Below are 15,850 nucleotides of genomic sequence, written 5' to 3'. Positions count from 1 at the left end.
ACAGGAAACGCAAGCTCATGCAAAGAAGTTTCGCATTTTGCTGTGTTCCAAACATAGACTGTAAAAAAATATGGACAAGCGTGTCTCTGCTTCCTTCCACTATAGAAAAATGAAGCCAAAATATCCCAGTAATGGTCGTTTACGTCTTTAGGAGCTTGAGCCTTCGCAGTAGTGATCCTGAGGTGGAGCCGTTCATGTTTGGGGAAATCTGAACTGCAAAGTCGTAATAAATCCAAACATAGATCTTGACTTAAATGTTTGCGATCGTGGTAGCTGAATTATATGAAGTTAAGCAACCTCTGTGTGACAACCTCTGTCTGTTTTGCTGTTGTTAAACATTAATGGAATTTGAAATTAGGAATTTCACTGCGTTAATCTTTGAGGGAAGTAAGAGAGTGTGTTCATTTATAAAATAAATTGCCACTAATAAATCAGGAAACTAGATGAGTTCAAATAAACCATGCGTATGAGATGACATTCTCTTGATTTGTGCTTATAGTTGAAAGTGCAATAATTCTGATGAAATATAAAAATAATTTTCTAAAATGACAACAATCCTTATGATTATAATTTTGAACAAAATAATTGCTTTCTAGCTACGTAAAAGTATTTGTTAAAAAAAATCTTCCTGACCCCAAACTTTTGAATAAACCATAATGTGGTTCCCTCATTCATGATATGCAGACAAAATTAGATTTTTTAAGTATTCACAATTGTCTTTCCAATTTATTCGGACAAAAAAACTAGTATGATAATGAGTATGATTGTCAATACTGTATAGAAGTAATGGGAATTTAATCAGAGTAACCAAATATAATTTTTATATAATTTACATTTAATAAATGTTTTTATACTGGGAAGAAATATGACCCTGACCTGAGATTCTTGAGATTCATCCATGTACTGAAATAGACTAGGAAACATTAACAGTGTAGACATCACTGGAGAGACTATGATGATACAAAAAAAAACAAAAAAAACAAACACACACACAAAGATTTACTCCCATTTGCACATCACAAACGTGTAAACTGAAGATATCAATGACTACAACGAAGTAGGTATACAGAAGAAAAAAGACTAAGTCTGGTTGAGGGAAAATGAGGAAATAAACCCATTTAGAGGTAAAGAATTGGAGTGAGGTAGACAGGAAGAGAGGAATACAATTTCTGATCAAGAAGAGAGGGACACAATAGTTTAACGCAGAAAGAGAAGAGGTCTGGGGAAAAAAAAAGATAGAGTGTAAAGTGACGAGAAGAGGAGAGGAAGTGTTAATGAGGTCGGAGAACTACTAATAAGAAATGAAATGGAATTAAAAATTGACTAATGAAAATGAGTGTGCTTCCTATGACTGTGTATGGGGCATATATATGTATAGTGTATGTGTGTGTGGAGACGCTAATTGAATGTTTTTAAACCCACTTGTAGGACATACGGAAGAGAAATGTACAACCCAAAAATACTCTAGACCCAGACATAAAAATAAAACAAACAAGCCCATTTTCAAGAAGCACTTTTGTTGCCTATATTCACCACTTAATAAAACATGAGACCATCCACGGAAAAAAAAATGTGTATGTGAGTTTCCATATGGCAGCTTCTATTCCCAGACAAAAAACATAAAAAAAATATTGTAAAAAAAGTTACAAAAGAGTGTCAGATTGATAAATTTTTCTGCAAACATACTCCATTGCAGTTTATATTTCGCCTCTTTCCAGATCTGACAGTTATTGATATCATGAGAAAATAAGACAAACCACCTCTCCTCAGACAAAAATATATCCCACGGTTTCACAGACAAGGCTTTAGCCTAGTCCCAGACTAAAATGTATGGTTGAGCTGTTTTAAATGAAAGCAATTTGCACTGATATCTTAAATATGTCAGTACCTCTGTTTTGTCTCAAGATACACACCATGTTTTTTTTTTTTTTCCTAAAACATGTTTATAAAAGTTACTTAAATGCCTTAATTGAACTAAGGCCTAATCCTGGCTTAATCTAAGCCCTGCCTGTGAAACCAGACCATTGTGTTAGAGCTCCAGTTTAAAACGCAGAAAATTCACTGTTATGATGTGAGAGAAAAGGCTAATACTCAACTATAACAATCCTTTACCCTTAAGCTGGTGTTTGAATGAGATGACGAGTTTTTCAAGACACTATGACCATATATAATGTCCTCGATTCCATATCTACATTTGCAGACAGGATAGACAGGTGCTTGTAGCATCCCCAAATCCTTGAGCTGCACCAAGCGACTGGTAAACTAAAGCCCTGCCCAAACACTCCCGTTTCCGCAGGGCAGTGGTACAGTCTAACAGAGTTGGCCTTGCTATGTTGTCATAGCAACAAGTCCCATAATTCTGCCTATAGAAAGTCATTACAATCACAATCACATCCAACACTCGTTCTCTCTCTCCTTCTAGAATTCCTATTCTGTAGCATTTCATCTCTTCAGTAGCTCATATTTAAAAAAAAACAAAAAAAAAAACACAAGGAACACAAATGGTTTAAAACATTATACTTTGGGAATATGTCAGTATTATCTTGGTCAATTACTTTTTCTTTTGGTCAGATCTAATAAATATTCAAACCATAATGTGGTTCACACATACAATGACTTGAATTCACCTGTTCTATGATAAGCAGGTTTTTAATTAAAGTTCTTTTTGGGGAGCATTGAGACAAAAATATCAAAATGATTATCAAAAAATTATTATTAAGCAGCTTGGCTATATTTTATAAAAACATTCAAATCAAAAGTCATGTGGTGCAATCAACATGCAAAAAAAAATATATATATAACAGGAAATGATATCATAGAGGACCCTGCAAACCTACATGACTGAAAAAGTCTCTTAAAATATCAGATAATTTGACAAACTTAGTTCAGTTTTTTAAATTAAATGTCTCAAATCCCTGAAAACTGATATTATTGATTGATATTTAGGCTATAATTTAATAATGATATCTCTTTTAAAAAATCATAGTGAAACAAAAATAGCTTTTAACTATTTACTTGATAATAGTTGATAAAGTTGAAACTCTAAGAGTCAAATTGATCACACACCAATCAGAACCATCCATAGATAGATAAAAGGGCCAGAGTCAGTTCATTCAGTTTTGGAACAATGGATCCAGAAAGACATGAAGGAAGAGGTCGAGGACACTGGAGTGGAGGAGGAGGAAGGGCAAGGGCAAGGGCAAGGGCAAGGAGGCAAGTCTCGGATGAAATTCGTGCCACTCTAGTTGCCCATGTATTGGTCCATGGTATGACTATGAGGAAGGCTGGGCAACGAGGAAGGCCAAATTTGAGTCGCTTCACCGTCGCCTCGATCATAAGAACCTTCCGGGAGAAAAACAGGTAGATGTACTTCAGACTGCTCTCCACTGTATTTTTTGAGAGCTGTACTATGTGCTGTTACAACACATACATGTACTGTAGCTGTTGCAGCTACACAGGATTTGTGTTTACTGTTTTGAGAATACGAGGCATAGTTTCAAGAAATGTGTTTAAGCAATCGAGAAAAACTGTAAAATATTTTTCCAAAACCACATGCAATCAATAGGTGTCACGATTCCTGTCTTATGTTTTCCTTGTCTTGTGTGGACTTTTGTTTATTCCTGTTCTGTGCTATGTTTTGTAGTCCTTTGTAGTTTTTCTTGTTTATTAGTCTCTCCAGGTGTTTCTAATTAGCCCCGCCCCCTTGTTATCTTGTTTAGCTTGTTTGCCTGTGTATTTAAACCCCTGTGCCTGAGTTGTTGTTTGTCGGTCATTGTTTTGATGTTGCTGGTAGCTGTTCCGTGTTCCGTGTTCCGTGTTCCGTGTTCCTGTCCTGAGTCCATTGGAGTACCTGTTCATTTTATTAAAGTGCTTGCATTTGGATTCTCTCTCCACTTCTTCCTTGCTGCATCGTTACAGAACGACCGACCCAAAATGAAGCCAACAGCACGGACATCGTCTGATCTCCCCAGCATGAGCCGGGAATTCGCGGGTCAGATCGCACCCTTGGCTCTGGATAGCCCTGATTTATTACAGTTCACGTGGGGATTTATTCCTCTCGCTACTTCCTGCTCCCTCGGAGACGAGGCAATTTAATTGTGTTACCGGCTGGGGGCTAAGGAGGTCAACCCGAGGGAGCTTCCCAATATCTCCAGTCTGGACTGGAGAGAGGCACTCTCCCGATGTCTGGAGAGCTTCCTCCCACGGTACGCCAGGTCATCATCTGACCTCCAGTCAACCCGAGCCTTCACCGCTGGTCCCGTCCAGCACAGAGCCTTCACCGCTGGTCCCGTCCAGCACAGATCCTTCACCGCTGGTCCCGTCCAGCCCAGATCCTTCACCACTGGTCACGTCCAGCACAGAGCCTTCACCGCTGGTCCCGACCAGCCCAGCGCCCTCACCGCTGGTCCCGTCCAGCCCAGCGCCCTCACCGCTGGTCCCGTCCAGCCCAGCGCCCTCACCGCTGGTTCAGTCCAGCCCAGCGCCCTCACCGCTGGTCCCGTCCAGCCCAGCGCCCTCTCGCTCTCGGAGACGGAGGAGGAAGAGGACTTCCCGCGTCCCGCAATGCCTGGAAGTTCTTCCTGTACTTCCTGTCAGCCCAGAGCCCTCGCCGCTGGTCCCGTCCAGTCCAGAGACTGTTCACGTCACGTCTGCAGAGCGAGAGACTGTTCACGTCACGTCTGCCCAGCGAGAGACTGTTCACGTCACGTCTGCCCAGCGAGAGACTGTTCACGTCACGTCTGCCCAGCGAGAGACTGTTCACGTCACGTCTGCCCAGCGAGAGACTGTTCACGTCACGTCTGCCCAGCGAGAGACTGTTCACGTCACGTCTGCCCAGCGAGAGACTGTTCACGTCACGTCTGCCCAGCGAGAGACTGTTCACGTCACGTCTGCCCAGCGAGAGACTGTTCACGTCTGCCCAGCGAGAGACTGTTCACGTCTGCCCAGCGAGAGACTGTTCACGTCACGTCTGCCCAGCGAGAGACTGTTCACGTCACGTCTGCCCAGCGAGAGACTGTTCACGTCACGTCTGCCCAGCGAGAGACTGTTCACGTCACGTCTGCCCAGCGAGAGACTGTTCATGTCACGTCTGCCCAGCGAGAGACTGTTCACGTCCCGTCTGCCCAGCGAGAGACTGTTCACGTCACGTCTGCCCAGCGAGAGACTGTTCACGTCCCGTCTGCCCAGTCAGAGACTGTTCACATTCCGTCTGCCTTCATGGACCTGGACTATCTTGACCGTCTGGCTCGGATCCTGGACATGTCTGTGTCTCCTGTCCCAGAGCCGGAGCCAGTGTCTCCTGTCCCAGAGCCAGAGCCAGTGTCTCCTGTTCCAGAGCCGGAGCCAGTGTCTCCTGTTCCAGAGCCGGAGCCAGTGTCAGCTGTTCCAGAGCCGGAGCCAGTGTCTGCTGTTCCAGGGCCGGAGGCAGAGCCAGTGCCTGTTCCAGAGCTGGAGCCAATGTCTGTTCCAGAGCCCGTGCCTGTTCCAGCGCCAGAGCCAGTGTTTGTTTCTGTTTGTGTCTGTTCTTGTGGCTGTTACAGTTTTGGTGTCTGTTCCTGAGCCTGAGCCGGTGTCTGTTCCTGAGCCTGAGGCGGTGTCTGTTCCTGAGCCGGTGACTGCTCCTGCCTATGACCCCGTAACTACCCTTAAGAAATGTTTTTGGGGGGGCAGTAGGTCCTCGCCGTGGCAACTTAGGGGCCCACGGCCACCAGAAAGATCCTCACCGCCATGGCCACCCGAAGGGTCTTCACTGCCCTGGCCGCCCGAGGGGTCGTCTCCGCCCTGTCCGCCCGAGTGGTCGTCTTCGCCCTGGTCTTCACCGCCCTGGCCGCCCGAGGGGTCTTCACCGCCCTGGCCGCCCGAGGGGTCCTGGCCGCCCGATGGGTCGTCTGCTTCGCCCTGGCCGCCCGGTGGGTTGTCTGCTTCGCCGATGTTTTCCTTGTCTTGTGTGGACTTTTGTTTATTCCTGTTCTGTGCTATGTTTTGTAGTCCTTTGTAGTTTTTCTTGTTTATTAGTCTCTCCAGGTGTTTCTAATTAGCCCCGCCCCCTTGTTATCTTGTTTAGCTTGTTTGCCTGTGTATTGAAACCTCTGTGCCTGAGGTGTTGTTTGTCGGTCGTTGTTTTGATGTTGCTGGTAGCTGTTCTGTGTTCCTGTTCCGTGTTCCTGTCCTGAGTCCATTGGAGTACCTGTTCATTTTATTTAAGTGCTTGCATTTGGATTCTCTCTCCGCTTCTTCCTTGCTGCACCGTTACAGAAGGAATACAGAGAGAACATTTCTAACAACTTAGTGTTTTAAACTAGAGTTATGTTATTGTATTGTCTCGTATTTGTGTGTGATAGTGAGAGTGAGAGTGAGAGTGAGAGTGAGAGATCTCAAAAAACTCCCAAACCTAAAAGAAAAAGAACTGTCACGTCAAGTTAACCATGCTTCTCCTCTGTACTCTCTCTGGTAGGATATTTAGACACACCGAAACTGACATGTGAACACGAACAACTAATACTCCAAACAGAAAAACAGAGAGTACAATGAAATGACAGAAAGTGACCTTTACTAACAGATATTTACATCTGCAAATTCAATATCAAAATAAACACACTGCTAAACCATTGCTCTACACCACCTGTCAAGCATTCCTCAAGCACAGAGACATAAATGCTCGGGATTATAACAACAAATACATGGGGTTTACATTAAGCTATCGTCATCATAACGTTATCAGGAAGAACACTGGCAGTCCTAAAACAGCCTAAAAGCTGAACAAATGTGCTGTCCAAAAATACACAGGAGGATACGTCCTAAAAACACTGGATGTTTGCTAGATGGTGCGTCCTGGTGTTTGCTAACAGACATGGCTGATGTGCATGTTTGGATTTCTAGAAAGAAGATAACGAGAAGGAAAACATATCTTTAGACTGTCCCTTGCCATTGTGGGTGTGAAACCTCTGTGAAACCCTTGCTATTTGTGTGTGTGTGTGTTTGTACCATAATTCCTGTGAGCAAACACACTCCCTTGCCACAGTAAGTGTGAGGCACCATGTCTCCATATCCAATGGAGAGGAAGGTGATGGAGATAAGCCACATGGCACCCAAAAAATTGCTGGTCACATCCTGAGCATCATGGTACCTGAGAGAGAAATAAAGAAGCAGCGGTTCAGTCTGGAAAGATTTGATTTTTGAAAGCAACTTTGAACAAGGTTCTGGCTGTGGAAGGTATGGCGAAGCAATAACTGGATGTGAAATAGGCACAAATATCACATCAAAGTTTTCACATCAAATTATTTAATCCATTTCGACCACCTTATCTGATCTGCAAAGCGCTTTGAAGGAAATTCTAGAAAGTCTAAGTGTTTCCCCAGAGGCCTGTCTAGAAACTTTGAGAAGGTTCTTAAATGTTTGTTATACCTTTGATGCAGCAAAAAAAAAAAATCTTATCCTCCCTGAGAACATCTTAATAATGGCAAACCAATCCAAAAACAAAACCACACAAAAAATAAAAACTAAATAAAATAAAATAAAACTTAAAAGAAAAAAGAAAACACGTTTGTAGCCCATCTCTCCATCCTACTCGTATCTACACGTTCAGTCAACGTCACAACATTAAAGGTGCAGTATGTAATACTGACAGTTTGCAATTGAAATGGGTAGTACTGCAGTCCAAATTCAAAATATTGGAGAGTTGTTTCCTCCTTGACGCTCACCTGGGTTGCCAGATTAAAGGCCCGTTCACACCAAGCATGATAACTATAAAGATAACTATATTAGCGTCGACACCAGAGGAAAATATTATTCTGTTTATTCAAAGTGCGAGTTTGTCTGTTGCATTAAATGCTCAAGCTCATTACAGCAGAATGGATTAATTCTGATTAGCTGTTAATATTTTTATTGTTCATCAACTGGAAAAAATCATTCTGAAAGTGATTCCAACGATATTGTTCCCTTTCGAGAACGGTCACTTCGTATTGCGTAGCTATTCGCAGTGAGGAAACTATTTTCCTCAGATTATTGAAGCTTTTATGTACAACGCATTTCAGCTGCACAGCAAGCACAGTGAGTGACGGTTCACTCATTGGCTGTGCTGCAGCAACTGCACATCTAATGGTGAAGGAGCCTATAAAGGGAACCCGAATTCGAACCCGAATGGGGAACCCATTATAGCAGATTTTCTCTACTTCAGCAACAAATTTTGTCTCTGTGTCAAACTTTGAAGCTATCGCTGTGGAAACAAGCCTTTTTCTGCCAGAACGAGCCGTCACACAGTGGACTGCACCTTCACTCACCCTGGAAGCCGCTCTCTCCTGTCGCCGTTCTCCAGTGGCCATCCGGCGATCAACCATATATCCTTTCACTCACTGTTACGTTATACAGTCTGAAAGAGCTAGCGAGCATTGTTTCAGATGCCTCGCTCAACATGCGCCATGTGTGGATGCCATCTGCACGAGGGCGACGGGCATTCGGATTGTGTTTCATGCCTGGGGCCTGCCCACGCTGAAACTGCACTTTCTGCTGGCGGCTGCTCTCCCTGCGAGGGCATGCCTGTATCGGTGCTGCAGACGCGGCTAGCTCTCTCTCAAGATGGCGACGCCGCTCCTCCTGCTCTTCCTTTTCCTGCGTTACTTAGACCGAAGAAGAAGAAGCACCTCAGCCAGCGGCAGCCCAAAGGCATGGTTGTAAGCGAGCCCTCACCGGCCACGTCCCCGCATGCCTCGCTTTCTCTTGCCTGAAGTCCGTCACCAGGCAGACCAGCACCCCCCTCTCCCCCCACCAGGTGGCGGGCCTGGTCTCAGTCGGTGTATCGGACAACGACGACAGCCTCTCATTGCGGCTTCTGAGCAGGAATGATCGGGCTCTGTCGACCCCACCCTCCCCTCTCAGTCGGGTGTCAGCGTCTCAGCTACCAGGACCAACTCTGACGTAGAGATGCTGAGGATCCTCACTGCGGCTGTCGCGGACCTCGGGCTCGAGTGAGCCTCACTGTGAGACACTTTTTGATGAAGCACTCTAGCTCCGCGTCGTGTAGGCCCAAAACCACGCCGCCTTCTCCCTAGCCTAAGCCAGGTAGGCAGGTCTCTCAGCCCCGCCCTGCGGCTGATACCCACCGCCACTCGCAGCCAGCTAAGCGCTACCCACTGCCTCGGCGCCAGGGCCCCCGACCCAGCATTGTGTTGAACCCTAGGCCTCCGAAGACCTCCTAGCAACAGGAGTGAAAAGAGAGGGCTCGAGTCTCGCGCTAGAAAGGACCACCCTCGAAGAAACCCGCAAACCTCACAGCTCCCTGTTCTCTCATGGCAATGCGGCCTCATGGCAGCCGCATCGCCAGTACTCAATATGGGATTACTGCATATGCGCCCGCTTCAGCACTGGCTCAAACGCAGAGTGCCAGCACGTGCATGGTGGTCGGGGAGCATTCGCATTACGGTGAATCGCGGTTGTTTACAGACCCTGATTCCCTGGCGGCTCAGGACTGGTACCACCAGGGTGTGGCCATGGCGGTGTCCCTCAGGAGGAAAGTGGTTTTCACAGACGCTTCCAACCTAGGTTGGGGAGCGCTGCACGAGGGCAAGCCTGTCTCCGGCCTCTGGTCGAGCTCGGAGCAGAGCTTACATCTCAGCTGTCTGGAAATGAAAGCAGTCTGTTTGGCCCTGAAAGCATTTCTGTCGAACCTCAAAGGACACCACGTCTTAGTCCACATGGACAACATGTCGGTGGTGGCATATATCAATCGCCAAGGCGGTCTCAGGTCGGGCTACCTTTACTCCATGGCGAGAGACCTCCTTCTTTGGGCGCAAGACAACTTGAGCTCTCTGAGAGCAGCGCATATCGTGGGCATTCAGAATCTGGGTGCGGATATGCTTTCTCGAGACAACACTCCCCTAGGACGGTTCGTCTGATATGGAGTGTTTTCGGCGAGGCCGAGGTCGACCTCTTTGCCTCGAGAGACAACACTCACTGCGCAGTGTTCTTTTCGAAGAACAGTGACGCGCTGGCCCATCCCTGGCGCAGTCGTCCCTTGTATGCGTTTCCCCCGATTACTGAGGCTAGAGCCCCGTCTACCAGGCGTCTCTATGCCCTGAAATGAATGCCCTGTCCTCTGGCTGGTGCTCGGTTAGACACTTTGAACCTCAGTCATGCGACCTCAGTCTCTCCTTCCTACAAGAGTTGTTAGACGTGGGCCGTTCCCTGTCCACGCTCAAAGTATATGTGGCAGCCATAGCAGCTTATCATGCTCCGGTGGCTGGCCAATCACTTGGAAGAAATGACTTGGTCATACGGTTTTTTAAGGGGGCCAGGAGGATGAACGCTCCCAGGCCTCCTTCTGTACCATCTTGGGACCTCTCCACGGTCCTTGGGGCCCTGAAGGGTCTTCCATTTTAGCCGCTTCAGTCGGTTGATCTTAAACCACTTTCACTGAAGACTGCTCTCCTGCTTGCACTGATATCTATCATGCGAGTGGGAGATCTGCAGGCGCTCTCTGTGAGCCCCTCATGTTTGGAGTTTGGAATAGGTGACTCCAAAGTTACTCTCAAACTCAGACATGGCTATGTCCCTAAGGTGCTCTCAACACTGTTTAGACCACAGGTTATTACACTATTAGCTCTTCTCCCTTCCGGTGAGGATGGGGAGGCTAATCTACTTTTCCCTGTTAGAGCTTTGAAGGTCTATTTGGAGTGCTCTGTGTCCTATAGACAGTCGGAGCAGCTCTTTGTCTGCTTCGGTGGCCAATCCAAAGGAACTCCAGTCACGAAGCAGGGGATGTCCAGATGGATAGTGGAACTCCCTGAAGCTCACTATAACACTAACAACACCAAGGTCGTACTGTAGGTTTGATTCCCAGGAAACCAAAAAATTGATCAATAAATATGTAAACAATGTGATTAATTTTTTACTAACTTGAACTAATGAATTGAGCAGAATAGACCAAGAATGTGTATTAAGAACATAAATAAAACCAATTTCATGTTGACTTCAACAGAAGAAAATCAAAGCCTTTTTTGTTATGTGTGCAGTACCATCAGTTTCTTTAAGTCCTCTTAAGGCATCTTAGCAACTTCCCGAGAATATAGTTTACAAAACAAGTTCATCCAGTCAGGGGGATGTTAAAGCCCACTTTGTGCATGCCGAACTGAGTAAGAGCAGCATACAGCCTGCAGGGAGACTCCTCCTCTGGAAAGGCCTTTAACATGATGACTTTTGAGTGCAGTGCATATAAATAGACCAGATCTCTGTAGGCTCATCTCACAATGACTCTGCCCTGATCACATGTGGCAATTCAAATGTGCAAACCGTCACTCATATCGTGCTGCTCGAGCGTACCGCAATCAAAACAATCATCAAACCTCAGGTCCCCAATCCGGGTAACCCTCAATATTTTAAAGCGTATACCCCGATACAAACACACATCCAGAGTTTGTAACCATGACAACACGCCTGGCAGAGTCGGAAGCACCCACTCACTGGCCTGAGGGCCTAGTTTATCCCGAGAACCTTTTAAGATGCAACATGGGAAATCTGTTGATGCACGATTGGCTGCTACCTGGAGTGCACATGTGTCTGGAAAAAAGGGAAAAGCTGTTTAGATAGACAGGTCTCAGGTTTCAGAAACAAGGGTGTGAATGAAAGTGCTCCTTTTCTGTCTCTCTCTCTCTGGTCTCTCTAAGAACAGCAGACGTGTAAGAGCGAGTGTTCGCACACCTCAAGCGGTGTGTTTTCATCCAGGCAGTGCCACTTATTGCTGGGGATTCAGGTGAGTCCTCATTAAGCATTAGAAACTTGACAGCGTCTAGACACAATGGCGTAGTTCCAAACACAATGCTTCATTTGTTCATTCTTCCTCACGCTCGTTCTCTCTCTCACCTCTCACACACTCTTACGGTCCAGGCAGCGATAATCCACAGGGAGATGCTGAAGACTAGCAGCACCGTGCCTGGGCATATGGTCATCAGGGTCTTCATCACAAACCGTGTGTTAAAGTGCACCTGAAAAGAGAAAAACAACCAGTCGTGTGATTCATTTCAGTCTGGATTTTACCGTAACAGTAGATGAAGTTACACAAGCAACAAGCTGCAAAAAGCTTTACCTGATGGATATGAGCAGCTTCTAATGATCAGTTAAGCCTTATATCATCAATGTTAAAAAGTATGGTTTATAGCAGGGAATTTTTAATTTTAATTTTAATTATATATATATATATATATATATACAGGTCCTTCTCAAAAAATTAGCATATTGTGATAAAGTTCATTATTTTCCATAATATAATGATAAAAATTAAACTTTCATATATTTTAGATTCATTGCACACCAACTGAAATATTTCAGGTGTTTTATTGTTTTAATACTGATGATTTTGGCATACAGCTCATGAAAACCCAAAATTCCTGTCTCAAAAAATTAGCATATTTCATCCGACCAATAAAAGAAGTGTTTTTAATACAAAAAAAAAAAAGTCAACCTTCAAATAATTATGTTCAGTTATGCACACAATAGTCAATACTTGGTCGGGAATCCTTTTGCAGAAATGACTGCTTCAATGCGGCGTGGCATGGAGGCAATCAGCCTGTGGCACTGCTTCGATAGCGGCCTTAAGCTCATCCAGAGTGTTGGGTCTTGCGTCTCTCAACTTTCTCTTCACAATATCCCACAGATTCTCTATGGGGTTCAGGTCAGGAGAGTTGGCAGGCCAATTGAGCACAGTAATACCATGGTCAGTAAACCATTTACCAGTGGTTTTGGCACTGTGAGCAGGTGCCAGGTCGTGCTGAAAAATGAAATCTTCATCTCCATAAAGCTTTTCAGCAGATGGAAGCATGAAGTGCTCCAAAATCTCCTGATAGCTAGCTGCATTGGCCCTGCCCTTGATTAAACACAGTGCACTAACACCAGCGGCTGACATGGCACCCCAGACCATCACTGACTGTGGGTACTTGACACTGGACTTCAGGCATTTTGGCATTTCCTTCTCCCCAGTCTTCCTCCAGACTCTGGCACCTTGATTTCCGAATGACATGCAAAACTGAGCAACAGTCCAGTGCTGCTTCTCTGTAGCCCAGGTCAGGCGCTTCTGCCGCTGTTTCTGGTTCAAAAGTGGCTTGACCTGGGGAATGCGGCACCTGTAGCCCATTTCCTGCACACGCCTGTGCACGGTGGCTCTGGATGTTTCTACTCCTGACTCAGTCCACTGCTTCCGCAGGTCCCCCAAGGTCTGGAATCGGTCCTTCTCCACAATCTTCCTCAGGGTCCGGTCACCTCTTCTCGTTGTGCAGCGTTTTTTGCCACACTTTTTCCTTCCCACAGACTTCCCACTGAGGTGCCTTGATACAGCACTCTGGGAACAGCCTATTTGTTCAGAAATTTCTTTCTGTGTCTTACCCTCTTGCTTGAGGGTGTCAATGAAGGCCTTCTGGACAGCAGTCAGGTCGGCAGTCTTACCCATGATTGCGGTTTTGAGTAATGAAACAGGCTGGGAGTTTTTAAAAGCCTCAGGAATCTTTTGCAGGTGTTTATAATTAATTAGTTGATACAGATGATTAGGTTAATAGCTTGTTTAGAGACCCTTTTCATGATATGCTAATTTTTTGAGACAGGAATTTTGGGTTTTCATGAGCTGTATGCCAAAATCATCAGTATTAAAACAATAAAAGACCTGAAATATTTCAGTTGGTGTGCAATGAATCTAAAATATATGAAAGTTTAATTTTTATCATTACATTATTGAAAATAATTAACTTTATCACAATATGCTAATTTTTTGAGAAGGACCTGTATATATATATATATATATATATATATATATATATATATATATATATATATATATATATATATATATATATATATAAACAGTACCGGTCAAAAGTTTGGAAACATTATTTTAATTGCATGCTCATCTCGCCTGCATTTATTTGATCAAAAACACAGGCAAAAACAGTAATATTATGAAATATTTGTTGTATCACTGTATAAGTGAATGTATCAGTTACTACGGATTTCTATTTTAATATACTTTAAAATATAATTTATTTATGTGATGCAAAGCAGAATTTTCAGCATCATTACTCCAGTCTTCAATGTCACATGATCCTTCAGAAATCATTTTAATATGCTGATTTGATACTCAGTTATTATCAATGTTGGAAACATTCTTTTTATTCATCAAAGAATCCTGAAAAAAGTATTACCGGTTATAAAAAAATGTGACCGGTCACGGAAACTAGGGACACAAGTCGGTTCTGCGGCATTTTGAGTTATTCGTAGATTCTGAAAGTGTAATCTCCAAGCTTTCCAACGATGTGTAACATGTGGAAATCTGATAATATTTGGAGAAGTTGTGGCCATTTGAAGCTAGGTACTTAAATAAGCTCAAAGATGAGTAAACAACCTCTAAAGATTGTGCAGTTCTCACCTGTCTCTGCTGCTGGGAGTGACAATAGGGCTAATTTACATCTCATTTAGATAAGCCATACCCCCTGTAAAGCTCCCCCCTGTGCTTTACAGCTTTTTTTCACTTGGAATGAGTGCACTTCTGCCGCACTAGGCGAAAAACAATTGTGCTGCCCCTCTATTTGCAACGTACCAGCAACAACACACAAAGACCAATATGCCATATACATATAACGCAAAACCAGCAACAACACACAAAGACCAATAAAACATAGGCCTACATATAACGCAAATAGTGCGCAACGCTCGTGTGCCCAAAATCTCAACAATATTAAAGTTTATGCAGGAGGCAAATGCCTGCTGGCATTTTTCTTTAAGCAGTCATGACAGGAATTTTCCAAATAATCATATTTCACCTCCTCAAATTACTGTGGCAAATCTCATTACACCACTTTCTTATGTGCGTATACACACACAAATGAAATGTCCGCAAACACATTATATCATCAGCAGGTTCAGCATCTTAAATAACGACTAAAGAGCAAATTAAGCTTAACTTACATTTCAGAAACGCGCACAGAGGGCCTTCATCGCAGCAAAGGTCTTAACTGCATCCTCTATTTCGATTCTCTGTGCCAGTTCATGTTCTATGGAGATTGTTGCCAGTCCATTAACTCTGTTCCCTGTTCAAAAAACGTTCCCCATTCAAAGCAATCGGGACGTCACATATGAAACAGCCAGCCACCGCTGTCAGCGAGCCAAGCCGCCGTATTAAAGCACTGCGGGCGCGCGGGCCGCACCTATACCTCCGGTTCAGTTTCCCGAGCCCACGAAGTGCGGCGAAAACATTTTCGGTGTAACTGCCACGGTTCATTTCGTCTGCGACAATCTTTGCGGCATATCTTCATTGAATTTTGATATCAGATAGAGCCTGCCAGAGCACAGCATAATAAGTAGCCATGCGGTTCACTTGGAGGGCGGGGGCAAAAGCGCCGGGTTATTCAGTATGGATATACACACAGACAATGACACGCCATGCCCCTACTGCATGCTATAATCTCCGAAAACAAGCCGATTTCAACCTCAAAATGTAAGCTTTTAAATATACCAATACTGCTATCTCAAACATGGAGAGGCTTCTTCGTGATTTCAATTAACAGATTCTGCAAAAAATTGAAATTCACCAATTTTGAAAAAAAACTCTTCTTTCTCATTTTGCTCGAAAGTTGTGCTGCCGACTTGTGTCCCTGGTTTCTGTGACGGGTCACAAATGTCACAAATGGGTTACGTCTGAACGGCTTAGGGGAGTGGCAAGGCGACGCAGTGTCTCGTTCCCTTCTCAGAAGACGTTCCCTTTCAAGGTAACTCGCACTGCGTCGTTAGAAATGACTCTTTGGGGAACAAATGCCCACTATGCCACGCACCAAATATGCCTGCCCTAGTGTGAAACTGTCTCAGGCACAAGCTAGGA

At 44.5% G+C, this 15,850-nt stretch overlaps 1 protein-coding gene across 1 annotated transcript in view; it reads right to left on the bottom strand.

Moving 5' to 3' along the window:
• The window catches only part of kcnn3 (potassium intermediate/small conductance calcium-activated channel, subfamily N, member 3), a 92,512-nt gene that overhangs the window by 20,176 nt on the left and 56,486 nt on the right, over positions 1–15,850 (bottom strand). The window contains exons 5-6 of the mRNA XM_077210853.1: positions 11,854–11,975; positions 6,985–7,126 (exon numbers count right to left, since the gene is read on the bottom strand). Of these exons, the coding sequence (XP_077066968.1) occupies positions 6,985–7,126; positions 11,854–11,975 (264 nt within the window). The remainder of the gene's footprint in view (positions 1–6,984; positions 7,127–11,853; positions 11,976–15,850) is intronic.

The sequence above is a fragment of the Siphateles boraxobius genome, unplaced genomic scaffold (genome assembly GCF_051911475.1).
Source record: "Siphateles boraxobius isolate OS27281-9 unplaced genomic scaffold, OSU_SipBor_1 12, whole genome shotgun sequence".
NCBI classification, from domain to species: domain Eukaryota; kingdom Metazoa; phylum Chordata; class Actinopteri; order Cypriniformes; family Leuciscidae; genus Siphateles; species Siphateles boraxobius.
Note: the sequence above shows the minus strand (reverse complement) of the source record. Positions and strands in the feature narration are given on the sequence as shown.